Below are 18364 nucleotides of genomic sequence, written 5' to 3'. Positions count from 1 at the left end.
AACAATGGTCATCCTCATTTTGAGATGTCCTTTTTCATAGATTGCTTACTGCATTTGACCATTAACATTCTTTCCTTGAATTTTTTCTTAAGGTTACTGGCATGATTCTTAGAGGCATTTTTCTTTTGAGGAAGAAGGAACTTGATTGGTTTTATGAGGGGGGTGCAGCAGCTATTTTCCCAGATGGTATGTCTCTTTTCTTTTCCCCCATTTGGCTGTGCCGGTAAGCTGATTTGAACCCTTAACCTAGTGATTGACTTATATTTTGTTACAATTCTCTGTTGTTCTTTTCAGTAATCTATAATGTAATGGTAATAGATCAAGCCATTAAAGTTGCCTTCGAGTTTGTTCCAGTGATGTTTGAAGTGTTAAATATAACACACACACACACACATAGATATATATATATACACACACACTATATAGTAGAAGAGAAAAGAAGAGAATTTTTTGAAAATTCTATGAGAATTACACATCACTTTTTTTGACTTTTTTTAACAAATGCACCCATTCAACCCACATATTTTCAATCCTACCCCTTCCTTTATGCTTTTTAACAAAGCCACCCATTAAAGCCACATAATTTCAATCTTACCCCCCTCCTTTATGCTTTTTTGATAAAAAATCTATAGAGTGATCTTAACCATCCGATTGAAGAGGAATTATGGAAACCTCTATAGATTGGAGGGCTAGGATCAGCCTATGGAAATGATTTTTGGGGCACAACCTATTTATGTTGTGTTCCATCACATGGACGGTTTAGATCAACCTATGATGTGGTCTATACAATTCTTTGTCGGCCCGTGCATCGCACGGGGTTTTTTGCTAGTATATATATATATAATGTGAAGTGATAAATTTATACAGATAGTTTAAGGGGCACATCACAATGGAACATTGGAATACCAAATAATTAGTATTCTGCCCCTATTAAGTGCAAAAAAAAATAAGGGCGGCCCAGTGCACGAGGCTCCCGCCATTGCGGGGTCTGGGGAGGGCTAGATGTACGCAGCCTTACGCTTGCTTTGCAGAGAGGCTGTTTCCGTGGCTCGAACCCGTGACCACCAGGTCAAAATGGAGCAACATTAAGTTGCGCCAAGGCTCCAACAATGCCTAAATTATATATTTTGAGTACTTTCCCTCAAGTTGAGCTTTGTGAGAAATAATATTGATTCTTGCTAATCCCTCCGGTCTTGATGCCAAACACATTGTTCTATTTTTCTTGAATGGTAACACATGGTTTTATTTTACTCACATAGTTTGTCTTTACTTCCTTAAACACTATATCCTTCATGAGATGATATTTAGCCTCAGCAGGTATTGGTCTTGCATGAAAGTATGAAGCATGGGGATTGCTACCATACGTGAAAAGCATAATCAAATCAATTAAAGCACATTCTTTGTAAGCAATTTGAGAGGATTTTTTTAGGCTGCCATGTTCGATCTGCTTTTGCACCGACCTTTCGACAATTTTCTATTTCTTACTAGACCGTCATATTAGGATATCTGTTTAATACTTATCGAGGTCTGAGTAGATATTCTTTTGTCATTGGAACCTCTAGATCAGCAATGAGCAAGTGAGTGTGATTCTATTGGCTAATTAATCAATAACAGTGCATTTCAAATATCTGAGGATTCATTTGATAGGTTTTGAGTGAGGTTTTGTTTGCTGATGCATACACTGACAAACATTTACAAGAAATGTAATGTCTCATCTGCAGTAGGTAGGATGTTTTATCCCTCCAACAATGCTCCTTTATGTGGTTAAATCTTTTAGCTAGACCCCTTAATAGTTTTTTCACTTCAACATGCGTAGGAAAATGGGTTTCAAATTCTCTTTTCTACAATTTGTGCAACTGAAATATCCCTTTTCAAAATCGAAATAGGAATATTATTTTTGAATGGTGACTGTTTTCATTAGCATGAATGGGCATCATAGGATATGGTCCCATTATCATGTGTACGGTGATTGGCTCCTTCAATCTTGTTGGCCATAACAAGTCTAACCCGATGCCATTGGTTTCACCAGCATTGAATGATTCTAGCCCCTTGATCATGGGTGATGAAAATGGAATCTGTTTAAAGTTTCTCAAGTAATGTGTCATGGGACTTCAGTTTGTCCTTTGCGACAATCCCATGTGGCACCACCACATAGAATATGCTTAGGCCAGTCTTCTCCAGTGCAAGGCCGTGGAGGCCCTACTTAAATGGCACCCCTTTTGCCTTCTCTAAATACTCACGAACTATGAACCGTTTGAGCACTCTGGTGCCAGTAGGTCACCATCATCGTGCACAAATTTAAGCTGACATCTCGTGACCTTCCAGCATCACGATCCATCTGAACACAAAGGCCTCAAGGCTTGTGCAAATTCGTCCAATTGCAAGGCACCTCCATGCCACACATGAATCCTGCAAGTATTGCAACCTAGTTGTTCAAGGCACAGACCCATAGCATGAATCAATCTGTAGGACCGAAGGTCCCGCATGATAGCTAAAGCCAATTGGAGGCGAGGCAAGGTCCTGCCACACTCCACTCTGTGAAGCCTCTGACTCTGACGTTCAAGGTACATAGCTGCACGAGGGCCGATGTGCGAGACTGTAGCGCAAGTCCACACGCTCTACATAGATAGCTAGAGCCCATGACAAGAGGCACAGCAGTGCCATACCCTACTCCTCTCAGCCCTCTTGCTTGGTCATTTAAAGTACAATCCTACACCATGGACCAATATGCCTGCACCCAAAGCTCCCTTAGGGTACCTCAGATGACCTTCATGGTTCCCTGCCATGCCTCCAATAAGGCTGGTTACACATTAGGCCCCTCATCCACCTCCAAGGTTCCTTCCCGCCATTTGGGCATAAGGGGTTGATGCATTCGCTGATCTTATCCGAGAATACCCACCAAACGTGCTGTGGAATCATACTTTTGAAGGCGTGACAGGATACTAAATTCTCATATTACCAATAGCATCCCCAGCCCACGCAAGCACCTTACCAAGCCCGCCTTGGTCCTGAACCAAGGGCCTCCTATGCCTCTGCAACTTGCCAGCGGGCTTACACAATACACCCATCCTTGGGCCAAGCATGGCTCTCCAATGAGCCATGACACACTGGTGCCCTTATCACAAGAAGCCAATTGATTTCCATGTGACACTCCCCTACCTGATAATGCTTATGCCCTCATCGATGCCAAGCAATCCCTATCACTCAGCTCCACAATTGCAAACGCTGCCTCATAGATCACCTAACCCATTTGGTCACTTAGTGATGGGCCGTTAGGTCAATTGTCCTAACCAACTAACGCCTGTGTCACGTATTTGGCACAATATGATTGTTCTCATTAACGAAAACTGTATGATCCTGTTGGTCTTGTCTCAAACAAATTTTTTTGTGGACATGTCTCTATCCCAACAAAATTAAATTGATAAAAAGGTAGAAAATTTGAAAAGCTCATTGATTTTATTTAAATTCAGTTGGCATGGTGATGTGGAGCAGAAGCAGAACTCAAGTTCTATCTGTGACTGGTATTCTCAACAATCAAGGAGCAACAAACTCAAAGGCGGAATTTGTAATAGTTTGTAGTGCGAACTGCGACTGTAATCTACAGGATTGAACTGTAATCGAACTGCTGCATACGAATTTGGTGCAAAACATCACTGGACTGTTTTTTTTGTTGATAACAGTTTCAATTCAAAAGACTTCACCGACTGAAATGACTGACAACTTGTTCAAAACAAGGTTGAAGTCAAATAGGATTTACATGTTGCAGCTCAGTTCTAACAGGTCTGTGATGAAACCTTGCAGGTGTAACAGAACTGGTTCGGTTATAAGTTATAACCAGTTTGATGGAATTTGGACAGAACAATCCACTTACTGGTTCATTTATGGTATCAAACTGAAACTATTTAAGTTCTAGTTTGTTGTTTGGATCTGAATGCTGCAAGAACTGTAGGATTTCAGCTCAGAACTTACAAGCTGGTTCCAGTAAGAGATGATCCGACAGAAATTGGATTTGGTTCAGAACAGCTCTGGATTGGTCCTGGCAGTTCACAATTTAACTGAATTTCCTGGTCTCTTCAACTTTCAATTTCGTTTTGCTAAGTTCATCATATGAATGAACTGAAACTCTGCTGCCCATTTTTTTGTTCAGCTCATTTACTTCTGAGCTGTAGTAAAAACTGAATTGGGTTCGAATGTTTCGATTAGGCCCTGTTCGTTTGAGATTGTGGCTACCGATTGTCACCCCCAATCCGATTATTGGACTCAAAATTAATGCAATTTTGAGTCCAATAATCGGATTGGGGGGTCACAATCGGTTGTCATAATCCCAAACGAACAGGGCCTTAGATTTATTGTGCAAGAGAGTTGCAGCTCATGAAAGATCTCAGAACAGAGCTAAAGCCAAATGTTTTGTTGCAGGTTTTAGATCTTGACAGAAAACTGGTTTCAGTTTGGAAGAAAATGCATTGGACTGGTTCACAGTTTTGAGCAGATAGGAGCTGACACTAGATTCATGTTATAGATGGCAGTTGCTCACTTTTTCTTATTGAAACTAGAAGTACAACTTGTTTTGGCTCTGGTTTTAGGGAAGTTCATCTGACTTAAGTTTAGATTTAGGACACTTTGATCGCAATTCTCCTTTAGTTCAGATTAGTTACCGGAAACTTCCTACTTGGAAGAGAAGCTCGGTTCGGAAGCTAAGTTCTTCTTGCTTCCCAAATTTAGGGGAAGCACGCTTTCTAGACGCTTCCTACGTATTACCTCTTAGTTAAGAGTACTCTTCGTATTTAGGTGATTGTTTCTTCGTATATTTTCTCCTTCTGATAGTGCTGAAAGAGCAGATTTAAAAAACAGTGCATTTAAAACTTGAAAACTCATTTTTAAGTTTCAAATGATAATTATGTGGCTCTCTCTCTCTCTCTTCAAAAAATTAACATTAAATATCCATGTACAAAACATGTGAAACTGTAAATTCCTAAAATTTATAATTCTAATAGTTGCCGAGTCTTCTTTTCTACTTTGGGACCTTATCTATAATAATCCTTCCTCCCTAACCTATTACTTTGTTTAGAGATTTTCGCTTCCCTCTTTTTCTCTTTTTTAAACCCCTCACTTCCTGCTTTCACTTCCCTCATTGCTTCTCACACTCACTTCCCACTCTAGCAATTATGATTCAGAGCTATCTGGTTTTGATTCTAGTTGATTCAAGTTTTCATTGGAAAACAGATTTAGGTGCAGCAGACTTGGCTCATGGCTGTGGCAGTTCGGAGTTGAAAACTGAGTTTCATGAAGTATCGGTTTACAGCAACATTCATGGAATTCAGTACTTTTCAAGTCTTGAACTGTAAACTTGAGTACTTGGGTTCTCAGTCCAGTTCTTGAGCTGAAATGCATCTAGGAGATGTGCAGATTTGTTCCAAATTTGATAACCAGATCTAAGAGCAGATCAATCTGAACTAGTTCTTACTTTGAAACTAAAGGTTTTTGAGCTAACTGAGTTTTGTCTGGAACATCTAGCCCTTTTTTTTTAATCTTTCGATAGCTCATCTATTAGCAGCCCTTGACCTGTTGGTATTGGAGTGATTAGAGACCATTCAGGTATATTCAGATCTGCATTTTCTGGTCCATCAAAGCTGAGATTCTCACCCTTCTTCAAGGTTCGGAAATGGCTGCCTCGAGAAGTAGGCTGTGGTGAAGGTTGATTCATCGGACGTAATTAGTTGGGCATCCCAAGCTTTAAAGATGTAGAGACTGGCTGACCCATTAGAGGAGATATTTGCGAGCCCTTGGAGATTTCTTTTCTGCATAGTGGAGCTCATAGTGAAGCTTCCAATGATGTGGCACTCTTTATCTAAGGAGCGAGTGGGGTTTGACGTGAGTTGCTTGTTGTGGGCAAGGTTTTAAATTTTGGTTTTGGTTTCAGTTTCAGACAGAGTTGAAACTGGAAAAAAATGCAAATTTCAACGTTGTGTTTGGTAATTTCTGCCGAAATTTTGGAAAAAAATTTAAAAAATTACAATTTCCCGAAATTTCAGCCGACATTTGGGACTCTGGCCGAAATTTCGGTTCATGTGGTTTCGGTTTTGGTCCCAGCCGCCAAAATTTCGGTATTTCGGCCGAAATTTAAAACCTTGGTTATGGGGCATCATGACCCACTCTAGCGTGTCTTTTTATTTCTTTATGTTGCTGCACTATTGTTGGTTCTGTTGTTTCATGGCCGCCTCAGTCATGTCCTTGAATCCTCTCTGGTTCTACTGCATTATTTGATTATTATTGAAAAAAGTTCTTCCACCCTTCTTTCTGAGATCCACATGTGGTGCTACACGAGTGTTTTTTCAGTGTCTTAATAGTAACAAGTGCTAAATCATAGTAAAATTTGAACCTGAATGACCGAATATTGGTTGAAGAGTGCTAGTTTTTCCGCCTTGCAACCATGTGATTTGTGACTTGTAAGGCTGTTTCTTTTCTGATTTATTCATTTTTAATAACCATTAAACTTTTATGATTAGAGAGGTAGAATTGCTTTCAAGTAATTTGCACCGTTTGACTTTGAATCGTTCTTTTCAATTTTCAGCTTGGGAGCCCTTTAGAGATCTCATTCCAGAAAATGAGAGGGGTAATTTCATTAGTGCTTATAGCAAGAGGCTGAATAGCAAGGATCTTGAGACACAGGTAAATATCTCATTTGGCTTTGAATTCACGAAGCTTGTCAGCTGGAATGTTTGTTTAGTTCGTGGAGTTCATCCTTTCAAACCTTTTTCATAACATGCCACAGATTATAAGTTATATAACCAGATTTTTTTATTACGTGTGGCCGTGTACACCCGTATTTTTCAAAAATACTGTACGACCTACTGAATAGGATGATCCAAACCATCCATTTGCTAGGCCATGGGTTAAAATTCAGACCAACTGTTCAATCAATGAGCCTCTTTTTTTGTTTTAGCCACGCATTTCTGGGTCACTATCAAATGGTTAGAATCATCTGATATTTTATTGCGGCTCGTGGACATTCCATGGTTGGATCCACCGCTTGACTGGTTCCAATCGCCATACACATGCATGTGTATGATTCAGATAGGGGTGAACCATTACCTTGGGAGGCCTGGAAAGCCTCAAAACCAGTCGTTATATATTGTAAATGAGACATATGGTCCCTTGAACTCACTTGATAAGAACTACATCTTGAAGCACATTGGTGATTTGAGCCATTGGCTTCAGGTGATAGAGTGAAAACACTAGGAAGATTGGAGCACCCTTGTGCAGACCCTTTGAGGTACAAAAATATCCCATTTGTCCCTTCATGTCCCGTAAAAAATAAGCTGATGAACCAGCATATTCTGTTACACCATTTTAGACTAAGGGCAATGGTTATTCTTGTAGTTCTTATTGGTGAAGTCTGTTTATTGGTTTATTTTGCTTGGTCCTATGTATGCCCATCCTTGTGTAATTGTGGTGCCTTATTCCAGTGTTTCAAAATGTGGATGCGGGTTAAAATGTGGCCTAAGAAAATCCTAGTCGACTCAGCATGGCGCGGTTGAGTATTCGATTGATGCGGATGAGTACTCGGTTGACGCCGTCATAACTCGAAGCTCGAGCGTCAAAGGATTTTTTATTGACTTTGTAGGACAAAATGTGGAACGCGGCCACGGTAAAAGGGAGTCGACGTGGGGGAGTTTTGAAACTATTCCCCTATTCCAAAACACCCAAATATATATATATATATATATATATATATATATATATATATATATATATATATATATATATATATGAGGAAAGTGTTTCTAGTCCGGCCGACTAGAGATCATTCTCTAGTCCGCCACCCAAAAACACATGGGTCCCACATATTTTGTGGTGATCTAAAGCATTCATTTGACAGGCCTCATCATAGATAGGATGTCCACAAAAATTCAGCTTCATAGGATCTTCTTAACCCTTCGATTTGTGGAGTTAAAAAATGGACAGATTTGTGGCGGTTTATAGCCGTCAATTTTAAGCTCCACAAATCATAGGGTTGGGATGATCCTATGAAGCTAATTTCTTGTGGACACCGTCTCTATGTCAGGGCCCATCAAATGAATGCTTTGCATAAACCAATAAACAGACTTCACCAATAAGAACTACAAGAATAACCATTGCCCTTAGTCTAAAATGGTGTAACAGAATATGCTGGTTCATCAGCTTATTTTTTACGGGACATGAAGGGACAAATGGGATATTTTTTTACCTCAAAGGGTCTGCACAAGGGTGATCCAATCATCCTAGTGTTTTCACTCTAGCACCTGAAGCCAATGGCTCAAATCACCGATGTGCTTCAAGATGTAGTCTTATCAAGTGAGTTCAAGGGACCATATGTCTCATTTACAATATATAACGACTGGTTTTGAGGCTTTCGAGGCCTCCCAAGGCTTTTGGGTGGCGGACTAGAGAATGATCTCTAGTCGGCCGGACTAGAAACACTTTCCTCTATATATATATATATATATATATATATGTATATATATATATGAGGAAAAGGATTGTACGCTCGAGCGTACCAAGCTTATGGTACGCTCGAGTGCCCCAATCACATGGGTCCCACATTTTTTGTGGTGATCCAAAGCATTCATTTGCATGGCCCTATCATAGATAGGGTGTGTACAAAAAATCAGCTCCTTGAATCATCCTAACCCCTCCAAAAGTGGATGGCAAAAATTGGCAGATTTGTGGTCTGTCCATTTTGCCCTCCACAAATGGATGGGTTAGGATGATCTTATGGAGCTGATTTTTGGTACACACCCTATCTATGATAGGGCCTTTCAAATGAACGCTTTGGATCATCCTAACAAAGTGGGCCCATATGTGATTGGGCACTCGAGCGTACCATAAGCTTGGTCCGCTCGAGTGTACGATCCTTTTTCCTCATATATATAGGGAAAATTGTTTCTGCGCTCAAGCGCAGATAGCTTATCTGCGGTGCCCCACTATAAAAATCATGTGGGCCCACATTTTTTGGATGATCCAAGCATTCATTGGATGGTCCAAAGATAGATAGGGTGTGCACAAAAAATCAGCTCCAAAAGATCATCCTAACCCTTCCATTTGTGGAGGTTAAAATGGACAGATTTAAACCTCCCCAAATCTGCCCATTTTTATCCTCCACAAATGGAAGGGTTAGGATGATCCTATGCAGATGATTTTTTTTTGTGCACACCCTATCAATGTAAGGGCCTTTCTAATGAATGCTTTGGATCATCAAAATCATGTGGGGCCGCATAATTTTTCAAGGGGCAGCGAAGATAAGCTATCTGCTCTTGAGCAGCTGTTTTGTGGCTCTTTTCTTGTCTTTAAAGTGGTTCATCAATAAAATATGCACGTAGAATTTATCCCAGAAATTGTGTTTTCACGGAAAGGAGGAACGACCCTTCCCTATAATTGGGTCAAGAGGCTGATCTTCCCTCTGAGAAGATCAAATCCGTTACGAACCGATTTAGTTTCGTAACAAAATCCCATCAACAATAACTCTATTTTCCAGTGAAATCCATCTCAAGAACATCATTTTCATCCATTTTTTCTCCTCTCTCATTGAAACCCATGAGTTTCTTATATCTCCATATTTTATACCATATTTACTGAAAATGTATCGCCCTTGGTATTTCTGTGGTTTTTTCCATTTGCTAATGCCAAGACCCACCCGCTTTTTCTGTTTGACTGAAATAAAAGATGGATAATAGAAAGCAGAAAGTGTGAGATGGATAGAAAAGGAGGTGTATAGAAGGCTTCAAGAATAATTTAATTTTTAAAATCTAATAATATATAAGTAAAACAGGATCCTGCACTCTGTGAGTGCACCATGTGGCATCCCTCTGTATCCCGTTTTACCTTTCTTTCTTTTCCCAGACCCCCTTCTTAATCCCAACTGTCCAAATACAATGAAAAGAAACCAAACTCTCTTTCCTAAACTAACTCCTAAAACTTCTCAGACACACATCCACGACTTCCTTAATACCCAAAAAGTTTCCTAAAACTTCTCTCTCTACAGCTAGCTATAGAAATCTCGGTTCCTAAAAATACCACCTAGGTGGCCTATCCCAATAGGTCAGAGAATTTTAAATGGAAAGTGTCTATCCAAATTGATATCTAAGATACACCCAAACCGCCATAACATTATCACTTGGATTGTTACGTTTTTTTTGGACTCCACTCTTGGAAACGAGACTCCGACTCTTGGAGATGAGTACAAGGAAACGTGTGCCTCTTTTACTACTATTAATCCAGCCCCTACAATTATGGAACATGGAGTATTTTTTCTTCTTCGCTTCGTGCATCACACGGGTTGCCTTACTAGTATATATAATGACAACGGGAATCCCATATGATATGAAGAATTAAAGAAGTGAGATCCTTATTTTCCGCTCGGTGAGTTGGCCTGCAAATTTGACTAATCGTTGTGATTGGAGTCGCATTATATTAAGAATTAGAGAAGAGCTATCCTAGCCTTCCACATGTTGAGTCGGCCGGCAAATTTGATTAATCCGCATATGCTGTGATTTGAATCCCCGTAATACTAAGGATTAGAGAAAACATATTCTTACTTTCCACATGGTGAGTCGACCTAACAAATTTGACTAATCTGCTTATGGTGTCAATGGAATTCCACACTTTTATAGAAGAACTAGATAAAACCTACCCCTGGTTTCAGAAGGTGTGTGTCAGCCAACAATTAAGCTTTGGCTTATCAAATAAAGGTCTCTCTCTATAGGCATTTTGCTAGACTTATGGTTGTAGTTCATCTGAACGGTTCTGATCACACGAGGCCAAAGTGGAGGCCAATAAATTTCAGTAATGAGCGTAAAGTAAAACTAAAAGTAACTTTTTTAAAATTGGGAAAAATACAGATACACCCCCTCTAGTTTCTAACACTTTCAACTCTAACCCTGACTTTCAAAACGTGACAAGTACTCCCCCTGAAGTTACAATGGATTTTTTTTATGGTGACGGAGTAGACGACGAGGCGGAAATGACCAAAATGCCCTCGTCTTCCCCAACTGAAAATTAGGGTTTTCATACTTGAAAACTGAAAAATTAGGGTTTGATTCAAAAGATTAGGAACACAGACTTAAAGCTAGAGGCTCAATCAATGTATATTAAATGATAAAGCATTCGGGCAAAGTATTCTCCAATAAAATTATGCTGCTTTAGGGTTTGATCAATGAAAGCCAAAAACCAGCAATATGAAAAAAAAATAGTAAAGAAAATGCAGAAATTCATAGCCCTACCGACAGGCACCTAATCAACAATGAAAACATAACCAAAAAAATGAAATCAACATTGAAAGGTGAAAACGAACAGTCAATAAAATTAAATACGAGAAAAGGGAAAATAAATCCTAATCTAAACCTCCACAAAATATGAGATAAATCTGAAATTTTATCAAAGTCAACAAATAAGAAGCAAGAATGCCATGGGCGATGTAGTAGATGACGCCAAATGCAAGAAAAGGGAAACCCTAGAGAGAGATCCCATCAGATAACAAGAAGCAAAATTGACCCAGAGAAAGGTGAGGTTTGAGGCATAGGAGGGTTTTGGGAGAGAGAGAGAGAGAGAGAGAGAGAGAGAGAGAGAGAGCAGCCAGGTGGGGAAGAGAGACGCGTAGAGAGAGAGTGTGTGTATGTGTCTACCCGAGGAAAAGTTTGGAAGGAAAAAAACTTTACCGATTTTCTCCTTTGCCATATGTAGTAACTGTATAGTTTTAAATGACGCTAAGGGGCGTGCGAGGGAGCAGAAGGTATTTGCATATGAGAGAGAAAGCACCAGATATATCGAGAGAAAAAAATAATAAAATTCTCTTTTTTCCTCTGGCTATATATATATATATATATATATATATATATATATATATATATATATATATATATATATATATATATATATAGAGAGAGAGAGAGAGAGAGAGAGAGAGAGAGAGAGAGAGAGAGAGAGAATAGAGTTCCTAAGGGTGCCCTCATATAGCTTATATGAGGCGGCTCTCACAAAACATAAGGGGCCCACATTGTTAGGATGATCCAAAGCATTCATTTGAAAGGCCCCATCATAGATGGGGTGTGTACAAAAAATCAGCTCCATAGGATCATCCCAACCCTTCAAACTGTGGAGGCAAAAATGGACAGATTTGTGAAGGTTTTTACACGTCCATTTTTGCCTCCACAAATCGTAGGGTTGGGTTGATCCTATGGAGCTAATTTTTTGCGCAAAACCTATCTATGTGAGGGCCCATCAAATGAATGGTTTGGATCACCCAAACAATGTGGGGCCCACTGTATTTTAACCCGTTGGTGTAGCTATGTTAACTACACGAATGTGTAGCTACACTTTTCTCTCTCTCACTCTCTCTCTCTCTCTCTCTCTATATATATATATATATATAGAGAGAGAGAGAGAGAGAGAGAGAGTAAAGGTTCTGCGCTCGAGTGCAGAAACAAGGGTGGGCCCACACTGTTGGGGGGATCCAAAGCATTCATTTGATGGGCCCTTTCATGGATAGGGTGTCTACAAAAAATCAGCTCCATTGGATCATCTTAGGGTGTTCATTTGTGGAGTGAAAAATGGGCAGATTAGTGGACATATAGTATCTGTCCATTTTCAACCCCACAAATGGACACCCTAGGATGATCCAATGGAGCTGATTTTGGGTACACACCCCATTGGGTACACACCCGATCCCTGATGGGGACTTTAAAATGAATGCTTAGGATCACCCCAACAATGTGGCCCCACCCTTGTTTCCTGCACTCGAGCGTAGATATGCTATCTGCGTTCGAGCGTAGGAACCCTTTACTCATATATATATATATATATATATATATATATATATATTTAGAGGAAAGTGTTGGTGAGCTTAAGCGCCCAAATCACATGGGTCCCACATTTTTTGTGGTGATCCAAACCATTCATTTGCAAGGCCCTATCATAGATAGGGTGTGTACCAAAAATCAGCTCCATAGGATCATCCTAACCCCTTCATTTGTGGAGGACAAAAATGGGCAGATTTGTGGACAAATAATGTCTGTCCATTTTGACCTCCACAAATGGATGGGTTAGGATGATCCTATGGAGCTGATTTTTGGTACACACCCTATCTATGATAGGGCCTTGCAAATGAATGGTTTGGATCACCACAGAAAATGTGGGACCCATGTGATTGGGCGCTTAAGCTCACCATAAGTTTTGGTGAGCTTAAGCTCACCAACACTTTCCTCATATATATATATATATATATATATATATATATATATACTTGCGATGCACGGGCCGACAAAGAACTGTACAGACCACATCATAGGTTGATCTAAACTGTCCATGTGATGGAACACAACATAAATAGGTTGTGCCCCCAAAATCATTTCCATAGGCTGATCCTAGCCCTCCAATCTATAGAGGTTTCCATAATATGTTGTTCCTCTTAAATCGGATGGTTAAGATCATCCTATAGAATTTTGTATTAAAAAAGCATAAAGGAGGGGGGTAAGATTGAAATTATGTGGCTTTAATGGGTGCCTTTGTTAAAAAGCATAAAGGAGGGGGTAGGATTGAAAATATGTGGGTTGAATGGGTGCCTTTGTTAAAAAAAAGTAAAAAAAGTGATGTGTAATTCTCATAGAATTTTCAAATAATTCAAAAAATCCATTCATTTTCTCTTTTGCTATATATATATATATATATATATATATATATATATATATATATAATGACGATCAGGGAAGCCTTTAGGAGTCGTCGGAACATCCCCCCGGGTGGCTCTCAATTGTCGTTCCTCCTTTGTGAATGTGGTACAAACCTCGAGCCACTGGCAGAATCTTACCTGGCATGTTTAGATGGAGGCTATTCCGCCATGGAAGTCTTTGATTCTCTTGGGATCTTTAAAATCTGCCGTAGAAGATCTTTATTCTCTTTTGGGCAAGGAGTTGGTGCAGACAGACCCCCTTGGTCTCTTTGGCCCCCACCACGTTCACATGCTAGTTCCCTGGGGAGTTTGGAAGAGTGGGACACAAGGGGGAGAAGACTGGATTTCGGAGCTAGGAAAACTCCTGGCCAAAGAGCAGAAGTAAATCGAAGACCAGGATTGAATGGGAGTGACTGGATGCGCATAAAATGCAGCTACTGAAATTTTGGTTCGCGCACCTCATGCAGGAAGTGTGCTGAACTGCGTCACAAAGAGAACTTTAGCTTAGCCTGGAGACCCAAAAAGATCCTATCTGCAGATGGTGGTGAAATCGTTTGATGTTTGGAGGTGCCGGGCTCTGTGGTGGAAGATAAAAAGAAGAACCTCAAATGCTGCCTTATCGGAACTTTAAAATCTGGTTCATGGCTTCTAGAAGAAGTTTGGGCCTGGGCTAAACTTTTTTGGGGCCTCCCAGAGTTGGATAAGCCGTTTGCCATTAGTACCGTGGACATTCTATTCCGATTCATCTTCGAATTTCAGGCATCTTTGATCCTTCGTCGTGAAGGCGAGGCTTTTGGAGGGTATCTCTTGTCTCTCTAGCCTTGGTTCCCTGCCTACGACACGGGCGATAGAACGGCACGGCTGCGATTTTATGATATTCCTTTTCATGCGTGGGCTGCTTCCACGGTGGAGACTCTAGGATCACATTTGGGCCAGGTTCTTGAATCACAACTTTTTGGGAATCACTCTCACTGTTTGGCGTATGCTTCTGCCTTAGTCATGTCCCCTTTGTGGAAATCTATTCCTCGGTCTATCAATTTAAAGGTGGACTCCAATATTTTCTCGGTGGGAGTTAAAGTGGTTTCAGAGGACAGTATAAATTCACTTGCAATGTCGGTGGTGGGAGAGGCCAGTCGTAAAGACAATTTGCCTCCTTTTGAGGGATCTGCCCAAATTTCTGATGATGTAGGGTCACCGACGGACCGACGGTAGACTTACCAGAAAAGGTGGCAGAGGTCAGTGGTAGTAGACCGGCGCCGACAGTGGTCCCCAATTCAAATTTTGAATTCCCCACCTACCACCTCCCCCCCTGAGATTGTGTCAGGAAGTAGGGAGGCTAGGATTAGGGGCTCTAGGGGTCTGCCAATTGCAAGGAAACCACCGTTGCTACTCCCACTTGGCAACAAAAGGAAAGGGGACGAAAAGAAGCTGTTGACACATGGTACTAAGTCGGCAAAAGATCTAAAGGTGCTGAAATTAAAAAACAGGTTTCACATGGCAAGGAAAAGTGATGAGGTAAAAAACAATCGCTCAGGAAAAGGTAAAATTAGGAAAGGTCTTGGGAAGGACGCTTGTGTCTTGGCGACACATGGAGGGTTATCAGTACTTAATAGAAAGCTTACGCGCTTGCACAGAAAAAGGGAAATTAGAAAAAAGAAGCGTGGCTCGGAAAGTGTTCTCTATTTTCAAACCCCTCAAAAATCGCCTTCTTCAAGTCGCCTTCTTCAAGTATGTCTTGCAACGATCATTTCGAGTACACAAGCAATCCAGCTATTGGGGTAATAACCTTAGTTAACGAAGACTTAGAGCTTCTGAAAAATCTGAAGTACAATGAAAAGTTGGCGAGGAAGGTGTTGCCCACACCGGCTGAGGTTCTGCTCTCCCCTCTGAAGAAACAATCGGTTAAAGAAAGGGTAGCAGGCGCTCGAAATTCGGGCTCGTCCCCTTCTCGGTCCACCTTGAATAGTGAGGGGGAACTTCACACCCCCCTTCGTAATCTGCCCATCTTTAGTAAGATCCTGGATAAGGAGAGGTTAACTCGAAGGCGTCTGTGGGAGGAGGAAAAGCAATCGGATATCTCTTGATAGGTTTTTAGGCGTCAATCATTGGACTCTTATCAGAATCTAGATCAAGGGATTCCAGTAACGGAAGATATTCAGTGAACAGGGCTGCCTAAAGACGGCACTGATAAGGGTAAAGATCTTCAATTACCATCAGCAGCTGTCGATCCTGGGCACCCTGAATTGGAGAGTTTTAATGAATTCTTAGTGATGGGAGATGCCCTTGGGATCTCTTATTAGGAGAACATAGTCAAGACCAGGGAGATGTTCTTGGGATCACAATCCAAAGTTGTAAAAGATTGAGTCGATGGAGCAAAGGAATGAGAGAATAAGGGTGGCCCAGAGGAAAAGTAGTAGGAAAAGTGTAAAGAGGATTGGGAAGTAGGAAATTGATAGGGGAGGTTAGTCGAAAAGTAAAGAAACATATCTCCAGTTCAGGAAAACGGATTTGTTTTTATGAAAGATTAGGTTGGATTGAATAGCTTGGGGAAGTGCTATGCTAAGCAAAGGCGTAGTTTACACGCTTGAGAATTGGAAAATGTTTCCCTCTAGGACTTACTGAATAGAATAGACAAGTTACATAACCAGATTTTAGTTTTATTACATTAGTTTGAGCGCTGATCCCTATTGCTCTGTTTTGTCCGGCTAATCTAGCTAGTCTTTACTGGGGAACTAAGAGTTTGGAGGGAATGATCTCAAAGGGGACAACTGCATTTATCTCCCCAGTCTTGCTAGTCGATGCTCTCAAGGATCTAGGCTGATGGCCAGATAGTGAGTAGTGGCATAGTTTCTCATAGGTGGTACACATTAGGGGGTAGGAAGATATTGTAAAGAATACAATGTTGTGAAGTACAAGGGTGCGTATAAACCACTGCCAATACCTTGTTTATCTCTTCTGGATTGGTGCTGGTATGTCGGCCCAGTCCACTTTAATATTTTGTAATGCAGGATGGGACTACTGGTCCTGACTGCTATCTTAATATTAATGAAATGTGTCAACTTTCAAAAAAAAAAAAAAAAAAAAAAAAAAAAAAAAAATATATATATATATATATATATATATATATATAGAGAGAGAGAGAGAGAGAGAGAGAGAGAAAACTGTTGGTGCGCTTAAGCTCACCATTGTTTTGGTGCGCTTAAGTTGTTATAACGCCTCCCATTCGTTTAAATGTTTGGGTCCCACTGGGTCCCGCTTAAGCGCACCAATGGGAGGCGTTGTAACAACTTAAGCGCACCAAAAAAATGGTTCGCTTAAGCTCACCAACAGTATATATATATATATATATGAGAAAAGGGTTCCTGAGGTTAACCTCATATAGCTTATATGAGGTGGCGCTCACAAAACATAAGGGGCCCACATTGTTAGGATGATCCAAAGCATTCATTTGAAAGGCCCCATCATAGATAGGGTGTGTACAAAAAATCAGCTCCATTGGATCATCCTAACCCATCCAAAAGTGGAGGGCAAAATGGATAGACACTTTTTGTCCACAAATCTGCCCATTTTTGCCTCCACTTTTGGAGGGGTTAGGATGATCCAATGGAGCTGATTTTTGGTACACACCCTATCTATGATGGGGCCTTGCAAATGAATGGTTTGGATCATCCAAACAAAGTGGGCACCTTATGTTTTGTGAGCACCACCTCATATAAGCTTATATGAGGTTAACCTCAGGAACTATATTCTCTCTCTCTCTCTCTCTCTCTCTCTCTATATATATATATATATATATATAGCAGAAGAGAAAAGGAGAGAATTGTTTGAATTTCTCCAAAAATTCTAATAGAATTACACATCACGTTTTTTGACCTTTTTTAACGAAGGCACCCATTCAACCCACATATTTTCAATCCTACCCCCTCCTTTATGCTTTTTAACAAAGGCACCCATTAAAGCCACATAATTTCAATCCTACCAACCCTCCTTTATGCTTTTGTAATAAAAAAAGTGGACAAAGGCAACATAATGACGTTTTTTCTTTGCAAAATTCGGATTGGGTACATAGGTTACATAATACTACGGATTTTTGTGAACATATTACATAATACTCCAGATTCAAGTTGCCTTTCAAAATATTGACGAATTCCGGGCACCCTAAGAGGAACAACATATTATGGAAACCTCTATAGATTGGAGGGCTAGGATCAGCCTATGGAAATGATTTTACGGGCACAACCTATTTCTGTTGTGTTCCATTTCCATCACATGGACGGTTTGGATCAACCTATGATGTGGTCCGTACAATTCTTTGTCGGCCCGTGCATCGCACGGGGTTTTTTACTAGTGTGTGTGTGTGTCATTCTCATTTCTTAGAAACAAATCTGTGAAATATTCAGTCTTTTTCTTGGGCCCACTATGTTATCCGCCCTACCCTGTAAACTACTGCTTTGTATCATGTTGCATGTAGATGATATCCTCATACTAAATATAAATTTGAGATAACTTTTGAAAATCCATTCCGTTGGTATGTAAACCAATGGGCCAGTAGCAAGCTCGATTACTGGTTATGGATCTTAGGCATTTCTAGTTTACTAGATCTCTGAAGCATGAATATCTAACATTGAAGAATTCTATCATTACTTTTTTATTTGATTTTCC

The 18364-nt window shown here is 40.3% G+C and overlaps 1 protein-coding gene across 2 annotated transcripts in view; it reads left to right on the top strand.

The window, feature by feature from the left end:
• LOC143851300 (proline iminopeptidase-like) overlaps positions 1-18364 on the top strand; it is a 69771-nt gene that overhangs the window by 13918 nt on the left and 37489 nt on the right. For both annotated transcript variants that reach the window (XM_077360679.1, XM_077360678.1), the window contains exons 6-7: positions 93-186; positions 6572-6669. In XM_077360679.1, the coding sequence (XP_077216794.1) occupies positions 93-186; positions 6572-6669 (192 nt within the window). The remainder of the gene's footprint in view (positions 1-92; positions 187-6571; positions 6670-18364) is intronic.

This window comes from Tasmannia lanceolata, unplaced genomic scaffold, assembly GCF_043159265.1.
Source record: "Tasmannia lanceolata isolate RefF3 unplaced genomic scaffold, GAP_Taslan_0.1 ptg000018l, whole genome shotgun sequence".
Taxonomy (NCBI): domain Eukaryota; kingdom Viridiplantae; phylum Streptophyta; class Magnoliopsida; order Canellales; family Winteraceae; genus Tasmannia; species Tasmannia lanceolata.
Note: the sequence above shows the minus strand (reverse complement) of the source record. Positions and strands in the feature narration are given on the sequence as shown.